We start from the raw sequence: 20,022 nt of genomic DNA on the forward strand, positions 1-20,022 counted from the left end.
CTCCTCTCTCACTTCAAGGAATCTGAAATTTTGATCACCATTTATCCTACTGCATCTAGAAGTACATTCTGAGTATTGATCACAACTTGTTTGAAGTAGTTCTTTCCAACACCTTCTCAAATTTTACATTTGTACTCCTCCTTCCAGTATCCTTTTGGATCTGGAAATAATGCACCAGTTTAACCTTATCTATACTATTAAAAACTTTAAGATCCTCTTTATTCAAGTGAAAAGCCCTCCAGCTTTGTTAACTCTTTCATTCATAGCTTAAATTTTTGACAGCTGAATGCTCTTCTCCACATCGCCTCCACATTTTTACTGTTTTAAGTATTTCTTAATAATTATAATAGAACAAAGTAGATAAAGTGAAGTGAGGTTGATTCAGGACACTGTCCAGATTTAGTGTGGCATCTCACAGTCTACATCAGACTGCTACTGTACTGAAATTAATATATTTTGTTTACTTTATTCTTTTCTACTGTTGAGACAAAAAGTTGGGGCTTTTGTCTTGATGTGTCAGGGACAGCAAAACAGATAGAGTGTAAGGAGATTTCTAGTCAAATAGATGGGTGTGAAGTAATAGTTTCTGAAGTTCAGCTTTAATAACATGCCAAAAACTGAACAATGTGATGACAGGTTCTGAATCTAACCACACAATATGTGGACAATGAGTTAGATTAATAAGTCCAGCAGCAAAATTGCTCTGAAATTAGCAGATACTGATCAGTAATAACTCACTATCCATTGCTGTCATGTTACTAAGCTCAATGCTGACAGGTTTGTAGCTGTTTCAGTAATTCTACTTTTTGCAGTGCTGCTCTGTGGCCCACAATATTTGTTTTACTTTTGTACAGGCTTCCTGTTTATTGCAAATAAATTACTTTGGAATCTCTGCTTTATTGTTTCTTTTAACACAGGGCAGATTTTATGAAATGATACTTCTGGCACATTCACTTGAGAGGACTGCATTTCAGAAACTGAAGTGTGGTAGTCAAAATGAATGCATTTTAATTAGATGAAATACTGTGCAATATGTCCTCACTTCCACACCTTAAAATAGGGTCTGCCATCAAGGAGCACAAATCTGTAAAGTCTATGATTAGAAATCACTATAATAAAACTGGTTAACAGCTTTTTTTAAAAACATAATCGTTATTTGAGAGAAAGCACCTTATTTTGGCGTCCAAACTGTGTTATATTTTCTTTCTCTCATAGTATTGACTCCTCCTTTTCTTCCCTGGCTTATGAGCCTTCTGAGTCACTGCCAATGTTATTAATTGGCTGCCAGAAGTCATAGAGAGCAACTTTCCATATTGTTTTCCCAACTTCCCTGCAGGGCGAGCATATAGCCTCAATTTAAATCCTTCGCACAGCAGAGCGGCTGAGGTTAGAAAGTTCAGATCATTGGTAGAATCGAAACTGCATTCCTGTTCTCCGTGGTATTGTATCACTGCTGCAGCATGCAGCACTACTTTGGAAGCCTATCTTTAAGAATGCTGTAACACATGGAGATTTTGCCATTCACGTCCCCTTTAGCTATTGAATATTTAGATCTGGCACTCAAATTTCTGCACGTCTTTGGAATTGATTTGTGGCAGCTGAACACAGTGGTTCTAAGGAAGTATTTTGGAGTGCATTGTTAAGGCCTAACTCAAACCCAGTCAAAAGGGATCACCACCACTTAGTTTTTCCACAGGACATGAACATCACTGACCCACCCCAAATCGCTCTCAAACTAAATAGTCAGCTTGGTCAATGCAGTCAAGTATCAACCAAGTAGTTGTGGGATAGTCACTTTTAGGTCAGCAACGTAGATTTGGCCAACTGCAGAGGATTAATATCAAATGTGTTTTTCACAACAAAATTATTGATTCAGTATTAACCATTACTTATACTTTTTTGTTCCTGACTTATCTAATTGAATTTAACTTTTCCAGTTGCCATGGTAGGATATAAACTCAAGATGCTAGATCATTGGTCAAGCCCCTGGACTATCAGTCCTGTAACATTAGTACGAGACTACTCTATCCCCTGTACCTATAGGTCTGATCCAGTACAAAAGTAAAACCATGATCCAACTAGGTTAATCTGAACCCAAATTAAAGAAATTATAATATTTTCCATACCTGACCTGACCAATGCTGTAAATATAACAACTCAAACTTGGTTTTGACCTGTTCATAGATGAAGCATCAAATTAATTCAACTGAAACACTTAGTTTTCTGAAAATTACTTTCTTCCTAAGATATCTTTATTAGTCACATGTACATTGAAACACAGTGAAATGCATCTTTGCTTTGAATGTTCTGGGGGCAGCCCGCAAGTGTCGCCACACTTACAACGCCAACATAGCATGCCCACAACTCCTAACCCATACGTCTTTGGAATGTGGGAGGAAACCAGAGCACCTGCAGGAAACCCATGCAGTAACGGGGAGAATGTACAAACTCCATGGAAATCCTGAACTTGCTGGCACACAGAGGGTAAATCTCAGCCCACTGTTGTCACAACACTGAATATTATAAAATAACAATATTTTGTAACAGTACATTTGTACATTGTGACATGTACAGCACAAACAATCCCCCATGGATCTATTTATGTAAATACTTCCTTATTATTTGCAGTGGCAACTTCACAGTGAAACTTTGGTTTTCATTCTTGGTAAACTACTAATTTCAAAACATTCGGTTTCTTATTACCTTTGGAACTGGAGACATATGTTGAAGCTGGATCGTCTCTTGTTCCAGATTAATCCAGACAAATGTCAAGCAGGAGAGCAGAAGTGGAAATAAAGCTTCATATCTGGATGAAGCATGAACGTTGTTAAGGCAGAACCACCAATGAAATTATTCAACTTCCCAAATGTTATATATTGAAATCTGGGCCAGGTTATTATTAATTCATTTTCAATAAATAAAAGAAAAATAACTGCCTTCCCCTTTCCTTCAAAGATCATTTAAATTCATGGTTCTTATGTCAAACCAGTGTGAAACATGGAAAAAATTTGACAGATTCAAAGAACATTCTGATCAAAGAAAAACTTCCCTACTTAGTTAGTAACATGTATTTGGATCAGTGGAAGTCAATCGCAGCAGACTTAGAAACACAACAAAGCTCAAGCATGGAAGAGACCATTTAGAACCAATGTTCATCACCCTCCAGCTGGACACATCAGATAAAACGTTACCAAGCCTCAAGATTTACCCTGCAGCCTCTTGAAATTGAAGATTAACCTCCTAAGATGAGCAATCCAAGGAGAAATTCAGAGCGACATTAACTTTTGGGTTTTTTTCCACTCATCTTAACTGCTTATAAAAATATTGAAGCTGAGGTCAAAAGGAGCTTGACTGCGTGAGGTGGTTGGAGGCAGAGAATCTAATGATGAAACCTCCAGGAATGCATCTATCCAGAATTAACATTCCAGGGTAGAAGTTATGCACCTAACATGTGGTATGCACAATCTCCCTTTTGTTCCTGCCGTTTTGATAAATCAGGTTTGAGAGCTTCAGCTTTGAACCGGGGAAAGGAAAGACAATTGCTGCTACTTATTGCAGCATTCAAGGCACAGATCCAAAGAACCTCAGAATTACCCAAGCAATACAAAGAGCATGGAGACCCAGTGTCAATGGACTCTGCCTCTTATTACAAGATATTGTACTATATACATTATTAGATTGTATATTGTATATACAAGATATTGAGAGGAATAGATAGAGTGGACAGCCAGCGCCTCTTTCCCAGGGCGCCAATGCTCAAAACAAGAGGACATGGCTTTAAGGTATTGGGTGGGAAGTTCAAGGGTGACGTCAGAGGGAGGTTTTTCACCCAGAGAGTGCTGGGTGCATGGAATGCGCTGCCTGGGGTGGTGGTGGAGGCTGATACATTGGACAAGTTCAAGAGATTGTTAGATAAGCATATGGAGGAATTTAAGTTAGAGGGATACGTGGGAGGAAGGGGTTAGATAGTCATAGGTGTGGTTTGAAGGGCGGCACAACATGGTGGGCCGAAGGGCCTGTATTGTGCCGTATTGTTCTATGGTTCTATGGTTATTTCTCTGCGTATAGCCAGGCAATGCAAGCTCCCACCACACATTTTTCCAGTGCATTTTCTGATCATTGTTCTTGGATTCCATCAGGCATTTCCCTTTGAGATACTTGTCTTATATTACCAGCTCACTAACTCACCTCAAAAAAATGTAGCACCCCTCAGTAAAGTAATATTTATATCCCTTTCTTTCTGTATCCATGTACACAGAATCTATTGTCTCATACCCATGAGGTAAAGTGAGTCATAAATAATTTTGCTTCGAGATTACACAGGAGAAAAACACTGATGACTTTCTGCATGAACTGTGAAAACCAAGTAGGCCTCTTCCAAATACCAATACCAATTTTACCTCTTCATCCAGTCTGCTATTTATGAGGGAAGTTACAATATGATTACTAGTCTGAGCCCAGAGATTTATAATCAGTCTAGAGCTCATAGTATATGGAATGGGATCTTCAATCAGTTAAAACGGAACTGAGAAGGCCTGTTTAATAACATCTTAGTGTTAGCAGAGCAATTAACTACCAGAACAATACATATAAAAGACGGAAACATAGATCTGAGTAACAAACATATCTTCAGAATCATCCATCACTTCCCTTAATGTCACCATTAAGTCTGCTATGTGCGCTTGAGGCTGCAAACTAATTTCAGACATAAACTTCTGTGGTTTACAGAGGGAGCTCATGGTAGTGAAACTAGTAATAAGTTCCAGGAGAGGAGACAGTCTATGAAAGTACACGCATAACGGGCTTAGTAATTGAGGGATGGATAGGATTAAGCAGTATTGTGATGGTAACAGTCAGCCATGGTCTTATCCAGCTGCCAGGCAGTTTGCTGCCTTATTTATGTTCATGAAAAGATGATGATGAATATAATTAAAATTTTATGCACCAATAAAAAATGACTTAAAACAAGTATTTTAGTGTCAGAAGCAAGACATTCAAAATATCATTAGATAAGCTATGGCACTAAAACATTTTTGAGAAGGAATTAAACATTAATCCTTTGAAAGAGAAACAAAGGAGTACATATGCTGGAGATCTAGATGAAAAACACAATGATGCTGGAGGAACTCAGCAGGCCAGGCAGCATCTATGGAGAAAAGCAGGCAGTCAATGCTTCGAGTCAGGACCCTTCTTCAAGACTGAAGATAGGAAAAGGGGAAGCCCAGTATATAGGAGGGAAAAGCAGAGCAGTGATAGGTGAACAAAAGAGGGGCGGCGGGGTGGGCACAGGGTGGTGATAGGTAGATGCAGGTAAGAGGTAGTGATAGGCAGGTGCGGGGGAGGAGGGGAGAGCAGATCCACCGGGGAATGGGTCAAAGAAGTCCTGAAGAAGGGTCCTGAGCCGAAACGTTGACCGCCTGCTTTTCTCCATGGATGCTGCCTGGCCTGCTAACTTCCTCCAGCATCATAGTGTTTTTCATTACTCCCTTGAAATTCTAGTTTGGGGCCAACTGCTGCAAATTTCAGGAGTATCCAAAGCGTGCTGCATATTTTTCTTGTTTTCAGCATCCTCCCTTTTATTTGCTCCAGCACTGGCAGATGTTCCTTTAAAAGCTAAGGACCTAAATTCTAGAATTCCCTTCCTGAAGCTCTCCACCACTATTTGCTCCCTTAATACCTCCTTGAAGTTAATTATTTCACCAAACTTTTGATCTTCAGTGGCTTAGTGCTAGATTTTGTTTAAAGAAATGTCTTGGTACATTTTCTATGTTAGAGATGCTATATGAAGATAGGTTGTTGTTGCTGTATTTAGCAATGCACTATGAATGACACAAAGCCATACAAAGCATTCATATAAATGATTAATGTACTGTATCTTACAACATCTACAAGGTAAAACTAAAGTCGTTACTATTATAGATGGGAACACCCAAAAGGTTTTCTGGGTCCAATGTGCTTCTGCAATTGCTACCACACTACAATAAAAAGTGTTTTATAATTTTATAGTAAAATTATAGCTTGGAAGGCATCTGCTGGATTAAGAAAAAGTGCACCTAATAATGCAGGATCAATAAACATTCTTCCTTCTTCCTGTTATTCTTCAATCCAAACCCACAGCATATGTAAAACAAATTTCCATTTCTCCCCCCTTGAACAAAGCAAGATAACACATCTATATTACACACTCAAGCTGTCTCACATGGGTAAAATCAATGTCTAGTGTACTCCCATGCTAAAGAATTCCAAGAAAACAGAGCCCACCATGGAACTGGAATAGTAGGGAAGTTAGTGTTATTCATGAGGAGTGCATGTGATCATGGTGTTCCTATTTTATATTTCAAAATACTGCCTATTTTTCAACACTGAAGCTGTTCCGTGCCTTATTATACTACATAACAAGTACGGATATCAGAGCATTATTTATGCTACATTAACAAAATGATACTATATTACAGAACATAAGCATGTCTCTTTTAAAATTGTGCAATAACCTTATACAGTCTGTTATTTTTTGACCTCCAATTCTGTTTAAACTGGAAAAAGCATGTTGTAAAAAAAATGTATCCCCTAAAAATCTTTAAAAAGTCTCATAACTGCTCACTAATATCAGCAATTTGTTTTACATAAGAAAAAAAGGATACCCTGTGCTGAACAAGAGGTAGGCGGACATCAACGAGAGGTTTATGCTTAGCAGTCGTTGAAAGAGAAATGTTGAGCTAAGCAAAGGTATCAGAAAGGAGGAGGCTGTAAGAGATTGCAAGGGATATCAGTACTGCAATAGCATTCAACATCAATGTAAAATATGGTATCACATCATCAAAAGCAGTAGAATTCACACTATTATGATAAAAAAAAGTTGTTCTATGGTCATTGAAACTGCATTTAATTATTAGCAAAAAAACTAATTGAGTTCAATAGAAATCTTATTAAGGAAAATCTTCCATTTATCTGATTGCCTTTTGAGACCTCAGGACATCCCAAAACACTTAAATCCAAAGTACACTCTCATTTTTGCTGATAAATTTATGTGCCAAACTTTATCCCATTTATGAACAGCAAGGTATGGCAAACAGCACTGCAATAATTCTGTTTCAGTGTTTTGGGTTAAGTTGACCAGAACACCAAAATTTACCAGTTTTTTTTTATTTGTGCCACTAACATTGACATGGAAGGTTAGAATGGCTTTCTGGTTAACATCAATTCCTAAAGGCGGCACCTTGACAATGTAGTACTCCCTCAGTATTATAGCTGCTGAATAAGAAATGGCAGGTTTTAAATGTACTTTATATCCATTTTCAAGGTTGAAGGTAAGAGCAAAACAATAAGGCACAAGGGATTGTAAATTAGTCAGAAAGAATTTAATAGATTTCAAGCAAGTGAAATAAAAATACAGAAAAATTGGAAATTAAAATTGACAAATCTCTGGCACCTGATGGCTTATATCCCAGAGTACTAAAAGAAATGATTGAAGGAATTGCAATACATTATTCACTATTTCCTAAACCTCTCTGGACTTAAGAGTTTTGGATTCTGAGCTTTTGGAATGGAAAACTGAAAATTGTTACTTTCTTACTTAAGGTAGATGGGAGGGAGTTATTAGGTAACAGCAGACCTACTTGTTTAACATCACTACAGAGTTTTAGAATCTATAATTGGAGAATTATTGAGCACATGAACAAATGTCTGCTTGGATTTGTGAAAGGAAGGTATGTGGTGTTTGATAAGCAGCATTTTTTCAGGTGACCACTGTCTATGTCAATTAGGCAACTGTCTTTGTGAGCTGTCAGTACCAGAAATGGGCCATTCGGCCCAACAAGTCCATGTCGGCCCAACAAGTCCATGTCAGTACCAGAAGGTATCTGATTTTTCACCCACAGTGGCGAGTACCTGAACTACACTGCCTGAGAGAGTGGTGGAAGCAGAGTCGCTAATTATATTTAAGAAGTGTCCAGATGAGCCCTTGAAACGCCGAGGCAGAGAAGGCACAGGCCAAGTGCTGGAAGATGAGATTAACATGGATGGGTTCCCACTGGTCGACATGGACTTTTTGGGCCAAATGGCCCATTTCTATGCTGTATGACTACATGACCCTATATATGACTCTATGAAGTTAGCAAGATTGTCTAGCATAAATTTGGAGATAACCAACGGACTTAGTCAGTAATGGATAGGAAACTAACAATAGGGATAAAGGATTTATTCTCAGTTTGGCTGGATATGGCAAGTGTTATTTCCCATTAGCTCACCTTATATAATGAGAACTTAATTGAAATAACAGCTAGTAAATAATACAGTTCATTTACAAAGTTTTGGCTAGACCCCCATCTGGAATACTGTGTTTGGTTTAGGGCATCTTAGAAATATGTGTACACCTTCGAATCCATACAGTTCAGATTCTACTGAATGATAAGGCTGAAGAAATTAGTAGGATACGTCACATAATTAAAATTTAGTGTGTTATAAATTTAGATGGTTGAGAGCTGAAATAACTGAGAAAGTAAATACCATCGAAGGATTTTATAGTGTCAACTATTTCCACTCTTGGGAAAATTAACAAAAAAGGAGCAGTATCTTTAAATTATGAGGCAAATTAGGAATCATTTTTCCAAACAATAGGCAGTGGAAACCAGGACCTTATTCTCTCAGAAGGGTACGAGCTTCTTCTGGTCATTTAAGCCCAAGATGTTTGTTTGGTAAGTAAATCAAGGGTATAGGTCAAAGAGACAGGCTTAGCAGCTAACCCAATCATAGCAGATCTGTACCACCCATACAATTACCCTCATCTTTCTAGCTTGGCACCTTGACCAATGGTTTCTAAAGCAGGAATGATTGTTCTACTACTGAGCCATAGTTGACACTCACTTACTACTGGTTTGGAGAACATTTGGGTTTCCTGTTTCAGTTCTCTATTAGTATTGCATTTATGAACCACTCAGACAGACTGATGGTTATTTCTACTCTGCTTCTTCAGAATGCAGTTCTGATAGCATTTCAGCATTTCTCACCAAACCTAAAAGCTGCAGACTAATGTCATAGTGTAGTTTGGAAACCCTCTTGCAGCACATTCTTACCTAGAGTTGCCCAACTGATAATCTGGTTGATTAATGGCACTCCAAGTTTAAGAGCCAAGCTGGAGTGTGTGGTGTTCACAATATAGATTGACAGGACAATGATCAGGATCTGCAATAAATACAAGTCTTGCATTAGATTTTTTTAAATAATACTAAATACTGAAGCCCTGAAAATTCCAAACAGCACTAATTGGTATTAAAATCATGTCACATTAAAATCATCATGGTGTTAAACCATGTCACTGGTTTAATGCAGAAGTGAAAGCAAACCTGGAGATCTTGATGCCATCTTTCATGACCTCAATGAAAATTTAAAAAAACTACAAATGCTGGAAATCTGAAACAAAAACAGAAAATGCTGGAAAAATTCAGCAAGTCAGGCAGCATCTGCAGAAAGAGCAATAGTCATAATCACTCAAAACATTGACTGTTTCTCTTTCCATGGATGCTGCCTGACTTGCTGAGTTTTTCCAGCATTTTGTTTCATGACTTCAGGATGTTCCAAAGCACCTTATAGGCAATGAAGTACTTTTGAAGGGCAATCAAATATATAATAAAATAAACGTGGCAACTGATGTATCCAGCAAACTCCCACAAACAAGATTGTGATAATGGCCAGGTAGCCTGTTCTCGTGATAGTGAAGGAACGATCACCAGGGATAGATCCCCTGCTCTTCTTTAAAGCAGCACCATCCTTTATTTCTTCCACCCAGCAGAATAGATGGGCTCCTGCTTTATTAACTTATCCAGTCAACAACATCCCTGACACAAAAGCACTCTCACTACTGCACAGAACACCAGTGTTTTGCTTAATTCTCTGGGAGAGTGACCCGAATCCCTAACTTAGAGCTACAGTGCTATAACCTGATCATAATCTTCTCCTCTATAATTCATCAAAAGTATCCTTAGCGCAACTGAGCAAGTGGAAGAGAAACTATGCACAACTTGCCAAGTATAGGTACTTACCCTTGGGATGACTAGTGCTAGGTGACTGGAGAATGTCTTGGGTAAGGAAACATCTTAGGACTCCAGCCACCACCGACTATTTTAGTATATTTCCCATATTAAGAATACTACCGAAGTATAGGAGCAGAGAAAAAAAGACGTGGAACGAAACCTTTAGTTCAAGCTAGTTGTGCCATTCAATATCAAGACTGACCTAATTGCTCCTATCTGCTTTTTCCCCGTACCCCTTAATGCTACTTGTTAATAATTAACCTACCTGGTCAGGTCAAAAGCAAATATAAATGGATTGCTAGTATATCCTAGTGGAAACAAATTCTGAACAATTTATATGTTATCTTTTGAAATGCATGTAAGTATTTTTTGTGTTTTTAAGTGAAAATACCATTCATTTAATCATTGATGGTTGTCTGAGGATCAGAAAAATATGAGCTTTTCCCTTTCCCTCCCCACAACCCCTTGTGGTCTCTTCTCACCTCTCTCATCCACCAAACTGGAACCCTCGGATATAGCTAATAATAGAAGGAAAAAGCTCACAGTGCATTTATCAGAAGGAGAAAAAAATACAGACAGGGTCATTGCTCCCATCAAAATGCACTGGCTCTTAGTGGAGGTGCATGCACATACATGTCAAGTGTAGCAAGGATATGACATTCACTACTGAGGTTAATCCACAAGACTGGCGATTTGAGTTAGCCACAACAGGGGACCTAACAAGTCTGGACGGGAGAAGATCTGTCAAAGAAAACATCTGTATATGTTTAAAGCACTTCCAAGGACTTACAAAAGACAGACACTTTGGCAGGGCTGTAGCTGCTGGGCTTCTATAACAGTTTTTACTATATTTTCGACTGATTACGGACATCACAGAAACATTTAAAAAAAAATACATCTGTGCACAATAGTAAATGCGCATTTAACAAAGTACTACTGAAATATGGAGGTGTTTCAGAATATCAGAAATGTGGGTATCATCGAATTAGTATTTACCATGCGGGAATGATGAAGAGCTTTATTAAACACCTTGTGTTTATGCATGTTGCTCAAAATAATTAAATGTACAAGAAATAATCCTGCATAATTATGACATATATACAAACCTGTGCAACGTATACACTTTTGTTCACTGTAGTCTCAACTGTTTGTTGCTTTGCCATCTTGATTGAAGTGAAAAAGACAAAAGTGCAGATGACAGTGAGTAATCCAGCTCCTGTTCTGTTTCCATAAAGAGATATTGAATTAATTTGTACAAAAGCTGACTGAGTATTACCAGCATATTCTGTTTTTATCTGAAATATACTTAGAACATAGAACAGTACAGCACAGGAACAGGCCCTTAAGCCCACAATGTTGCGCTGAACCAATTACATTAGTAATAAAATGCCCAACTAATCCCTTCTGCCTACACAATGTCCATATCCTACCATTTCCCTCACATTCATGTACCTATCTAAGAGCTTCTTAAACACCCCTATCGTATTTGCCTCCACCACCACCCCAGGCAGCACATTCCAGGCACCCACCACTCTCTGTGTAAAAAACTTGCCCCGCACATCTCCTTTGAACTTTCCTCCTCTCACCTTAAATGCATGCCCTCCTGTATTAGACATTTCAGCCCTGAGGAAAAGATGCTGGCTGTTTACTCGGTCTATACCTCTCATAATCTTATAAACCTCAATCAGATCTCCCCTCAGCCTCCGCTGCTCCAGAGAAAACAACCCAAGTTTGTTCAACCTTTCCTCATAGCACGCGCCCTCTAATCCAGGCAGCATCTTGGTAAACCTCTCCTGCACCTCCTCCAAAGCCTCAACATCCTTCCTATAATGGGGCGACCAGAACTGAATGCAATACTCCAGATGAGGCCTAAATAAAGTTTTATAAAGCTGCAGCATAACTTCCTGACTCTTGAACTCAATGCCTCGACTATTGAAGGCAAGCATACCATATGCCTTCTTTACCACCCTATCAACCTGTGTAGCCACTTTCAGGGAGTTATGGACTTGGACCCCAAGATCCCTCTGCTCATCAGCACTGTTAAGGGTCTTGCATTAACAGTGTACTGTCTCTTTACATTTGATCTCCCAAGGTACAACGCTTCACATTTGGCTGGGTTAAACTCCATCTGCCATTTTTCCACCCATATCTGCAACTGATCAATATCTGCTGTATCCTTTGCCAGTCTTCTACGCTATCCACAAGACCACCAATCTTTGTATCATCTGCAAATTTACTAACCCGCCCATGTACATTCTCATACAGGTTTTTTATATACATCACAAACAGCAGAGGTCCCAGTAAGGATCCTTGAGGAACGCCACTAGTCACAGACCTCCAGCTAGGGTATGTCCCACCGACCACTACCCTCTGTCTTCTACGGGCAAGCTAGTTCTGAATCCAAATGGCCAATTCACCATGGATCCCATGCATCTTAATCTTCTGGATGAGCCTTCCATGAGGGACCTGGTCAAACGTCTTACCAAAATCTACCTGGACAATATCCACAGCTCTACCTTCATCGATCACCCTCGTCACCTCGTCAAAAAATTCAATCAAGTTAGTAAGGCACAACTTGCCCTGGACAAGGCCATGCTGACTGTCACTAATTAAGCTGTGGTTTTCCAAATGCTCATAAATCCTATCTCTAAGTATCCTCTCCAGTAACTTCCCTACCACTAACATGAGACTCACTGGTCTATAGTTACCAGGATTATCCCCGTTTCCCTTCTTGAATAATGGAACATTATTCTTGTTAATCTCCAATCAATCACTTGAGTCTTTTAATATGCTTAGGATCATGCAGCACTAAAGGAGGCCATTTGACCTGTTCAAAAAGTTATCTAAACAATCAAAATTCTCTGTTTTTCCTTAATGACTGCACTTTTTCTCCTGTTCCGATATACACACAAATTAAAGTACTAATGCAGTCATAATAACAATGATCATAAACAGAACAGTCAATCACAGGAAATTATCCAGCTTCAGTTTTAACAAGGCGCAATGTGCTCTCCAGTTGTCCATTTTTGCTGCTTTGAGATAATACTGCATGTTGTGTATTACACAGTGTCAAAATAAATTTTTGAATGTATATTTTCTCTATTAGTGGTTAAAATATTCAAGCTTAATTTATTTTTCTTTACACATTATCTCAAGATACCACTGTACTGAATTACTATAATGAGCTGACTGACATCTTCAATTTCCAAATGACCAACTAAACATTTTTTTTAATAAAGAGATTGGTAAACTTACACAAGGGTAATATTGGGACTTCTTCCAACAACTGGCATCAATGGAAATAAAGCCAGGACTAAGCAGAAAAAAATCCAGCTTAAAGACATAGCCTAAGGATAACAAAAATATGATCATAAGAAAACAAAAATGAACACTAATACCATTTAGATACAGATGCAAATTTTACCCTGTAAATTTTATCATTTCCAGCTCGAGTTAGACATCGTCCACTTATCTCTGTGTTAAAAACCAGTTGAGTGATTGATGCATGAAATCTCCATAATTTGTCCCAGTTAATGGGATGGGGGTCATGGCTGCTATAATTGTAATGAAAGAAGAACTACCGTAGATCCCATCTCTGGATATACAAATGCTTACATAAAACAAAATAATTCCTTCCCCAATGACACATATTGAAGTCAATATAAGATACAAATTAAATTATAAGCTTCCAATGGATAAAATGTCTTTTTTAACAAGGAGATTAGTTCACTCCAGTAACAGGAAATCTTGTCTGCTGGAAACAAATCCAAAAGTACAGGATATAGTGTGCTTGATTCTCTGACCACTAATATTCAGAAAATCACAGGCAGCAAATTAGCAAATTCAACAGAACCTCACAATGGGAGGGAAGGGTTAGATAGATCTTAGAGCAGGATAAAATGTTGGCACAACATCGTGGGCCGAAGGGCCTGTACTGTGCTGTAGTGTTCTATGTTCTATAACATTGCTGCTTCACCATGATATTTTCCAAAGCTGTCTATGAAGATCCCCTGTGAAAGGGTTTTGGAACATCTCAAAGTGGTTCATTATGTGTTTAGGACCCCAAAACAAAAATGGCAATCTCATTCTGAAGGGTGCACAGTATGAGCAATGGAAACATCCCCTCTCATATAATATCGTCCAATATGTTGGCAACAAGGATTGAACTGGACCTCCAGATGTGGCAAGTTGCATTTCCAGTTTGTAGATAAAACCAGTGATAGCTTCTGCAAGTACATTATTACCTTTTGACGAACTATACTGGTAAAATGGAAAGCTGGGTGTCTGAGTGTTTCCTGCCTGTAGTGTATTTTCTTCCTAGGTTAATGAAGGTAGATGTGTTAACTGAATACGTGAGTGTACAGAACATATTTTTTAAGTTGGTGCACAGGCTAGAGCATTGACATCACAAACACACATTGAAAGTCACCAATTTTTATTGAAGAACTTAACTCACAGGACCAGGAGACTGACAACCCCCCAAGTTGATTCAAGGAGATCATTGATAATGTGCATTGTACTACTATGGGTTCATCTTGGCTCAATATTCATTAGGGGATTATTCAGAAGGTGAGCGTCACTCTAGTGGGGCTGTATGATGGACCCTGCAAAAGTCAGCAGGAACTTGAGCAGCAGGTGTGTAGAGAAATTGCTCATAGTTGTAAGAATAACAGGGTTGTATTAGTGGGGGATTTTAATGTCCCCAGTATTGACTGGGCCACCCAGAGTGTTAAGGGCCTGGACGGGGTGGAATTTGTGAAATGAGTCTGAGAAAGTTTCCTTAGTCAATATATAGGGAGACCTACTCAGAAGGGTGCAATACTGGACCTCATCTTGGGGAATGAGGCAGGGCACATAACAGAGGTGGCAGTCAGGGAACACTTCGGCTCTAGCGACCATAATTCTATTAGTTTTAAGATAGTGATGGAAAAGAATAAGACAGGTATACAGGTTAGGGTCCTAAACTGGAGCAGGGCTAATTTTGAGGGAACTAAGCAGAATCTAGCTGAAGTCGATTGGGAGAGTCTGTTTGAAGGGAAAGGAATGAACAGCAAGTGGGAGGCTTTTGAGAGAGTGATACCAAGAGTCCAGAGGCAGCACATTTTTGTTAGGATGAAGAGTAAACCTGGTAAGTTTAGGGAACCCTGGCTGAAGAGAGATATTGAGGCTCTCATCAAGAAATAGAAGGAAGCATACATTGGATTTAGGAGGTCAGGGACGACTGAATCCCTTGATGACTATAAAAAGATTAAGAATATACTTAAGAAGCAAATCAGGAGGGCAAAGAGAGGGTATGGGATGCATCTGGCAGATAAAGTTAAGGAAAAGCCCAAGAGGTTCTCTTGATATATTAACAGTAAAAAAGGTGGCGAGGGAGAGAGTAGGTCCCCTCAGAGATCAGCAGGGCCGCCTATCTCTCGCACTGCAGGAGACGGGTGGATTTTTAACGAATATTTCTCCTCAGTGTCTACTGAGGAGGAAATCATGATTGCTCAAGAGATATGGGAAACAAGTGGAGGTATTTTGGAGAACATTCATATTACCAGGGAGGAGGTATTTGCAGCCTTACAGCACATTAAGGTGGATTAATCCCCAAAGCCTGACCAAGTACATCCTCGGACTTGTGGGAGGCTAGAGAAGAAATTGTGGAGGACCTTGCGGAGATATTTGCTTTATCGTTAGCCACTAGTGAAGTTCCCGAAGACTGGAAGATGGCTAATGTCATTCTGTCAGCCTGACATCAGTGGTGGGGTAGACACTAGAGGGAATTCTGAGGGACAGGATCAACCAGCATGTGGGTAGAGAGAGCCTGATTAGGAGGAGCCAGCAAGGCTTTGTGCGTGGGAGGTCGTGTTTGACAAATCTTTTTAGAGTCCTTTGAAGAGGTAACCAAAAGGGTAGATGAGGGTAGGGCAGTAGATGTTGTCCATTTGGACTTCAACAAGGCCTTCGACAAGATCCCACATGGTAGACTGGTCTGGAAGGTTGGGTCCCATAGAATCCAGGGAGAGCTGGTTAGGTGGATTCAAAATTGGCTCAGAGGTAAGAAGCAGATGGTGGTGGTTGAAGGTTGTTTCTCAGAATGGAGGCTGGTGACCAGTGGTGTGCTGCAGTGGTCAGTTTTGGGACCCTTGTTATTTAAATTATTTATATAAATGATTTGGATGCGAATGTACAAGGCTTGATCAACAAGTTTACAGATGACACAAAATTAGGTGTTGTTGTTGATAGTGAAGAATGTTATTGTAGATTACAAGGGAATCTTGATCAGTTAGGGAAGTGGGCAAGGACTGACAAATGGATTTCAATACAGATAAGTGTGAGGTGATGCATTTTGGAAAGTCAAACCAGAGTGGTACTTATACTATGAATGGTAGGGCACTAGGAAGTATAATGGAACAGAGGGATCTGGGAGTACAATGCATAGTTCATTGAAGGCGGCATCACAAGTAGACAGGGTGGTGAAAAAGGCAGTTAGTATGCTGGTCTTCATCAGTCAGGGCATTGAGTGTAGGAGTTGGGACGTTATGATGCAGTTGTACAAGTCGTTGGTGAGGCCGCACTTGGAGTACTGTGTACAGTTTTGGTCACCCTGTTATAGGAAAGATGTGGTTAAACTGGAAAGAGTACAGAAAAGACTAACAATGATGTTGCCAGGACCGAGTTATTGGGAAAGGTTGGCCAGGCTGAGTCTTTACTCCTTGTAACGTAGGAGAATGAGGGGTGACCATATAGAAGTGTTTAAAATTACGAGAGGCATAAATAAGGTGGATGGTAACAGTCTTTTCCCCATGGTAGGGAAGTCCAAAACTATGGGGGATAGGTTGAGGGTGAGAGGGGCAAGATTTAAAAGGGGCCTGAGAGGCAACTTTTTCACACAGAGGGTGTTGAGTATATGGGATGAGCTGCCAGAGGAAGTGGTTGAAGCAGGTACAGTAATATCATATAAGAAGCACTTGGATAGGTACATGGAGGGGAGGGGCCTGGAAGGCTATCGGATTAGCTAGGTGGACAACGTGGTTGGCATGGACTAATTGGGCTGAAGGGCTTGTATCCATGTTCTATTGCTCTATGACTCTATTAATCTGCTTGTCTATCAACAAACCATTGATGTCAGATTTAACATTATAAATTATTTTACTATCTGTTGCTCTTTGGAGGAAAGACTTCTACATATGTCAGTTTTTGTGTGTAGATATATATCCAATCTGATCTCCTGAAATGCCTGGCTTTGACAGCCCTTTGTTCTACAATTTAAAAGATCCTATCCTTTCAAAAGCCCTAAAGCCTCAGAATTAAATTATCCCATTACCTCATCTATTAAGGGGAATACAGACCAAGTTTACGTAATCTCTCTTCATCATGTAGCCTTTGGAACCCTGGTAAAACTCACCTGAATGTCACTCACTGTGTGGCTTCCTAATTTTAGAGTTGTAATACATTGATATAACAACTTCCTCAACACATGATCTGAGAATACTTAAAATTGGGAAGATATTCCTGTGATCCAACACTGATAACTATGCAATATATAGTTTATCCAACGACAAGTACGAAATGGTGATCAGTATAATTCAACCAAGCTAATGCCGAAACTGAAATAGATTTTGCTCATATGGTGGGCTACAATGAGGTAGGTATGAAATCAACTGCACACATTCGAGATCTGTAATAGTGCTAAAAGTACCAAAGATATCTGAAAACAGTTTGCAGAAACTAATCCTGTCAGGGCAACTGTTATTTTTTTTACCAACTATTTGATCCAGTAAACTCAAAAGAGTTGTTTCTAAAGGCACCTACACTGTTAATGTGCACATTTATGACTGCTTCATAGAGGTGAGTGTGCCAGCTTCAGCTTTCTCATTAGAAAATTATTGAAGTACAAACAAATTATGCTGGAAATACTCACCAACATTCAGAAGGAAAACATAAAGGTAATTGAGTGTGCACAACTTGAGACATTAATGTATGTTTTGGAGAATTAATGATTTTCATTAATGTATCTCTCATTAATGTAAATTCATCAAACTGAATTGACAGGGGAATTAGTCAATCATTTCTATTGGCTGGCTTTAGTGTTGAACATGTGCTAAATCTGGTATGGCATGAATAAGCAGTGATTTGCAAGTGAACCTCTGCCTGCTGTAAACTGATATTGATTTCATGCATGTAATTCACAATGTGCTCAATGTATTTTTTCAGGAAGAATTGCTCTGCTTGTAGTATCTGTTTTCTCTGTCCTTTAAATAGAGTTACTGAGCAAATTGACTTTGTTTGATGTGTAATAGACTACAGCTAGCCATATGCACCACTGCCAATTGATTGGCTTGATGCAGTGTTGTCAAAAGGTACACTGATATACAGAAGGCTCCCTAGTCATGCCTACTTTCATACAATTTTACAGTCAGATAAATGGAAGTGCTCTTAAAAGGAAACACTATTATCTTGCAATTCACCATAATTTTGATCTCCGTAATTGGAGGAAAAGATAATGCAGTTCTCTATTTAAAATCTGACAGAATTGGTGCCCTAAATCTCTGCCATGCACAGATTTTAATGCTGTGTCCTTCTGTTCCAGAATCCCCTAATGGCAAGAAAAATTTCTCTATACTCATTTCAAATGCCTACCAACTTCAATAAAGATCACATAAATAATCTCAAATTACAACTTATTTCGAGAGCAAAGTTAATTAAAAAGATGAGAATTGGTAAATATATCAATTGAAGGTGAAGTAGCAGTATCAGTCAAAATAAAGTACATATTTTTAGGATATAAAAGAGTACTGGGTAAGTGCAGTGTCACCTTATTGCGATGAAACAGCTTGGATTGCAGAGGCCAGCCAGCAAAGGCAACCAGACCAAGTGTAAGGACTTCACGGTAGAAGAAACTCGCAATCTAGAAAAAAATTAATATCCTACCATTAGATATGGGTACAGAAGAATTTAGTGTCAAGAAAACTATTAAAACAGCCACATAAGTGCAAATATGTGTCAGCGCCACAAACCAATGGTTTGCCAATACTCAGTGTTCATAGATACTAGATCCGTGTCTGGTACTTTCAACAGAACACCTGACACAAGTTGTAAGGATGAAGCTGGTCCTGCTAGACACCTTTTAGGATATTTTCATACAGGGAGTTTAATATGCACCTTCATTATTTTCAATTGATAAAAGGAAGCTGCAGCAGTGCTCAGGACAGATCACAGAATTGCAAGAATTATCACATAGAAATAACCATAAAACATGAGAGAAGGGCCATTTATTGCCCTAAAGGAAGGATTTCAACCATAGCTAAAATGCAAAAATATTAATTATAAAAGGCAGGCACGGTAGTGTAGCGGCTAGCATAACGCTTTACAGCTTCAGTGACCCGGGTTCAATTCCGGCCGCTGTCTGTAAGGAGTTTGTACATTCTCCCCGTGACTGAGTGGGTTTCCTCCGGGTGCTCCGGTTTCCTCCCACATTCCAAAGACGTATGGGTTAGGAAGTTGTGGGCATGCTATGTTGGCACTGGAAGCATGGCGACACTTGCGGGCTGCCCCCAAAACTCTCTACACAAAGATGCATTTCACTGTGTGTTTCGATGTACATGTGACTAATAAAGATATCTTATCTTATCTTAGTTCAACTGGAAAAAATTACGGAAGATAATGAGTATGAGAAGCTCATGAATGGTCACTACATTCTATTATTCTACCTCATAGACTGTCATATTTTGGAAGATAAATAGACAAAAAGGAATGGAAGTAGACATGCTCAAATGTTTATACTCAAAAGACTGAAGTCTGCAGCTTCTCAATGAAACAGTATAGCTGACTGATGTGACATACAACCAGTTTCAACATAAAACATACTGCTCACAATACAAATATTTGCCTTATCAGCCATCCTTACCTGGACAGGCCGATATGCGACTCCAGACGCACCAGTTAATTAGTAATTAAGGATGGGCAATAAATGCTACCAACTCATTTATTGCTTCATTCCATTGAT

General features: G+C 39.1%; 1 protein-coding gene across 4 annotated transcripts in view; it reads right to left on the bottom strand.

The window, feature by feature from the left end:
* Positions 1-20,022, bottom strand: part of pign (phosphatidylinositol glycan anchor biosynthesis, class N) — a 107,894-nt gene that overhangs the window by 17,994 nt on the left and 69,878 nt on the right. For all 4 annotated transcript variants that reach the window (XM_052016783.1, XM_052016786.1, XM_052016785.1 and 1 more), the window contains exons 17-22: positions 18,832-18,924; positions 13,284-13,375; positions 11,135-11,249; positions 9,072-9,180; positions 6,642-6,744; positions 2,704-2,806 (exon numbers count right to left, since the gene is read on the bottom strand). In XM_052016783.1, the coding sequence (XP_051872743.1) occupies positions 2,704-2,806; positions 6,642-6,744; positions 9,072-9,180; positions 11,135-11,249; positions 13,284-13,375; positions 18,832-18,924 (615 nt within the window). The remainder of the gene's footprint in view (positions 1-2,703; positions 2,807-6,641; positions 6,745-9,071; positions 9,181-11,134; positions 11,250-13,283; positions 13,376-18,831; positions 18,925-20,022) is intronic.

This window comes from Pristis pectinata, chromosome 5 (genome assembly GCF_009764475.1).
Source record: "Pristis pectinata isolate sPriPec2 chromosome 5, sPriPec2.1.pri, whole genome shotgun sequence".
NCBI lineage: Eukaryota > Metazoa > Chordata > Chondrichthyes > Rhinopristiformes > Pristidae > Pristis > Pristis pectinata.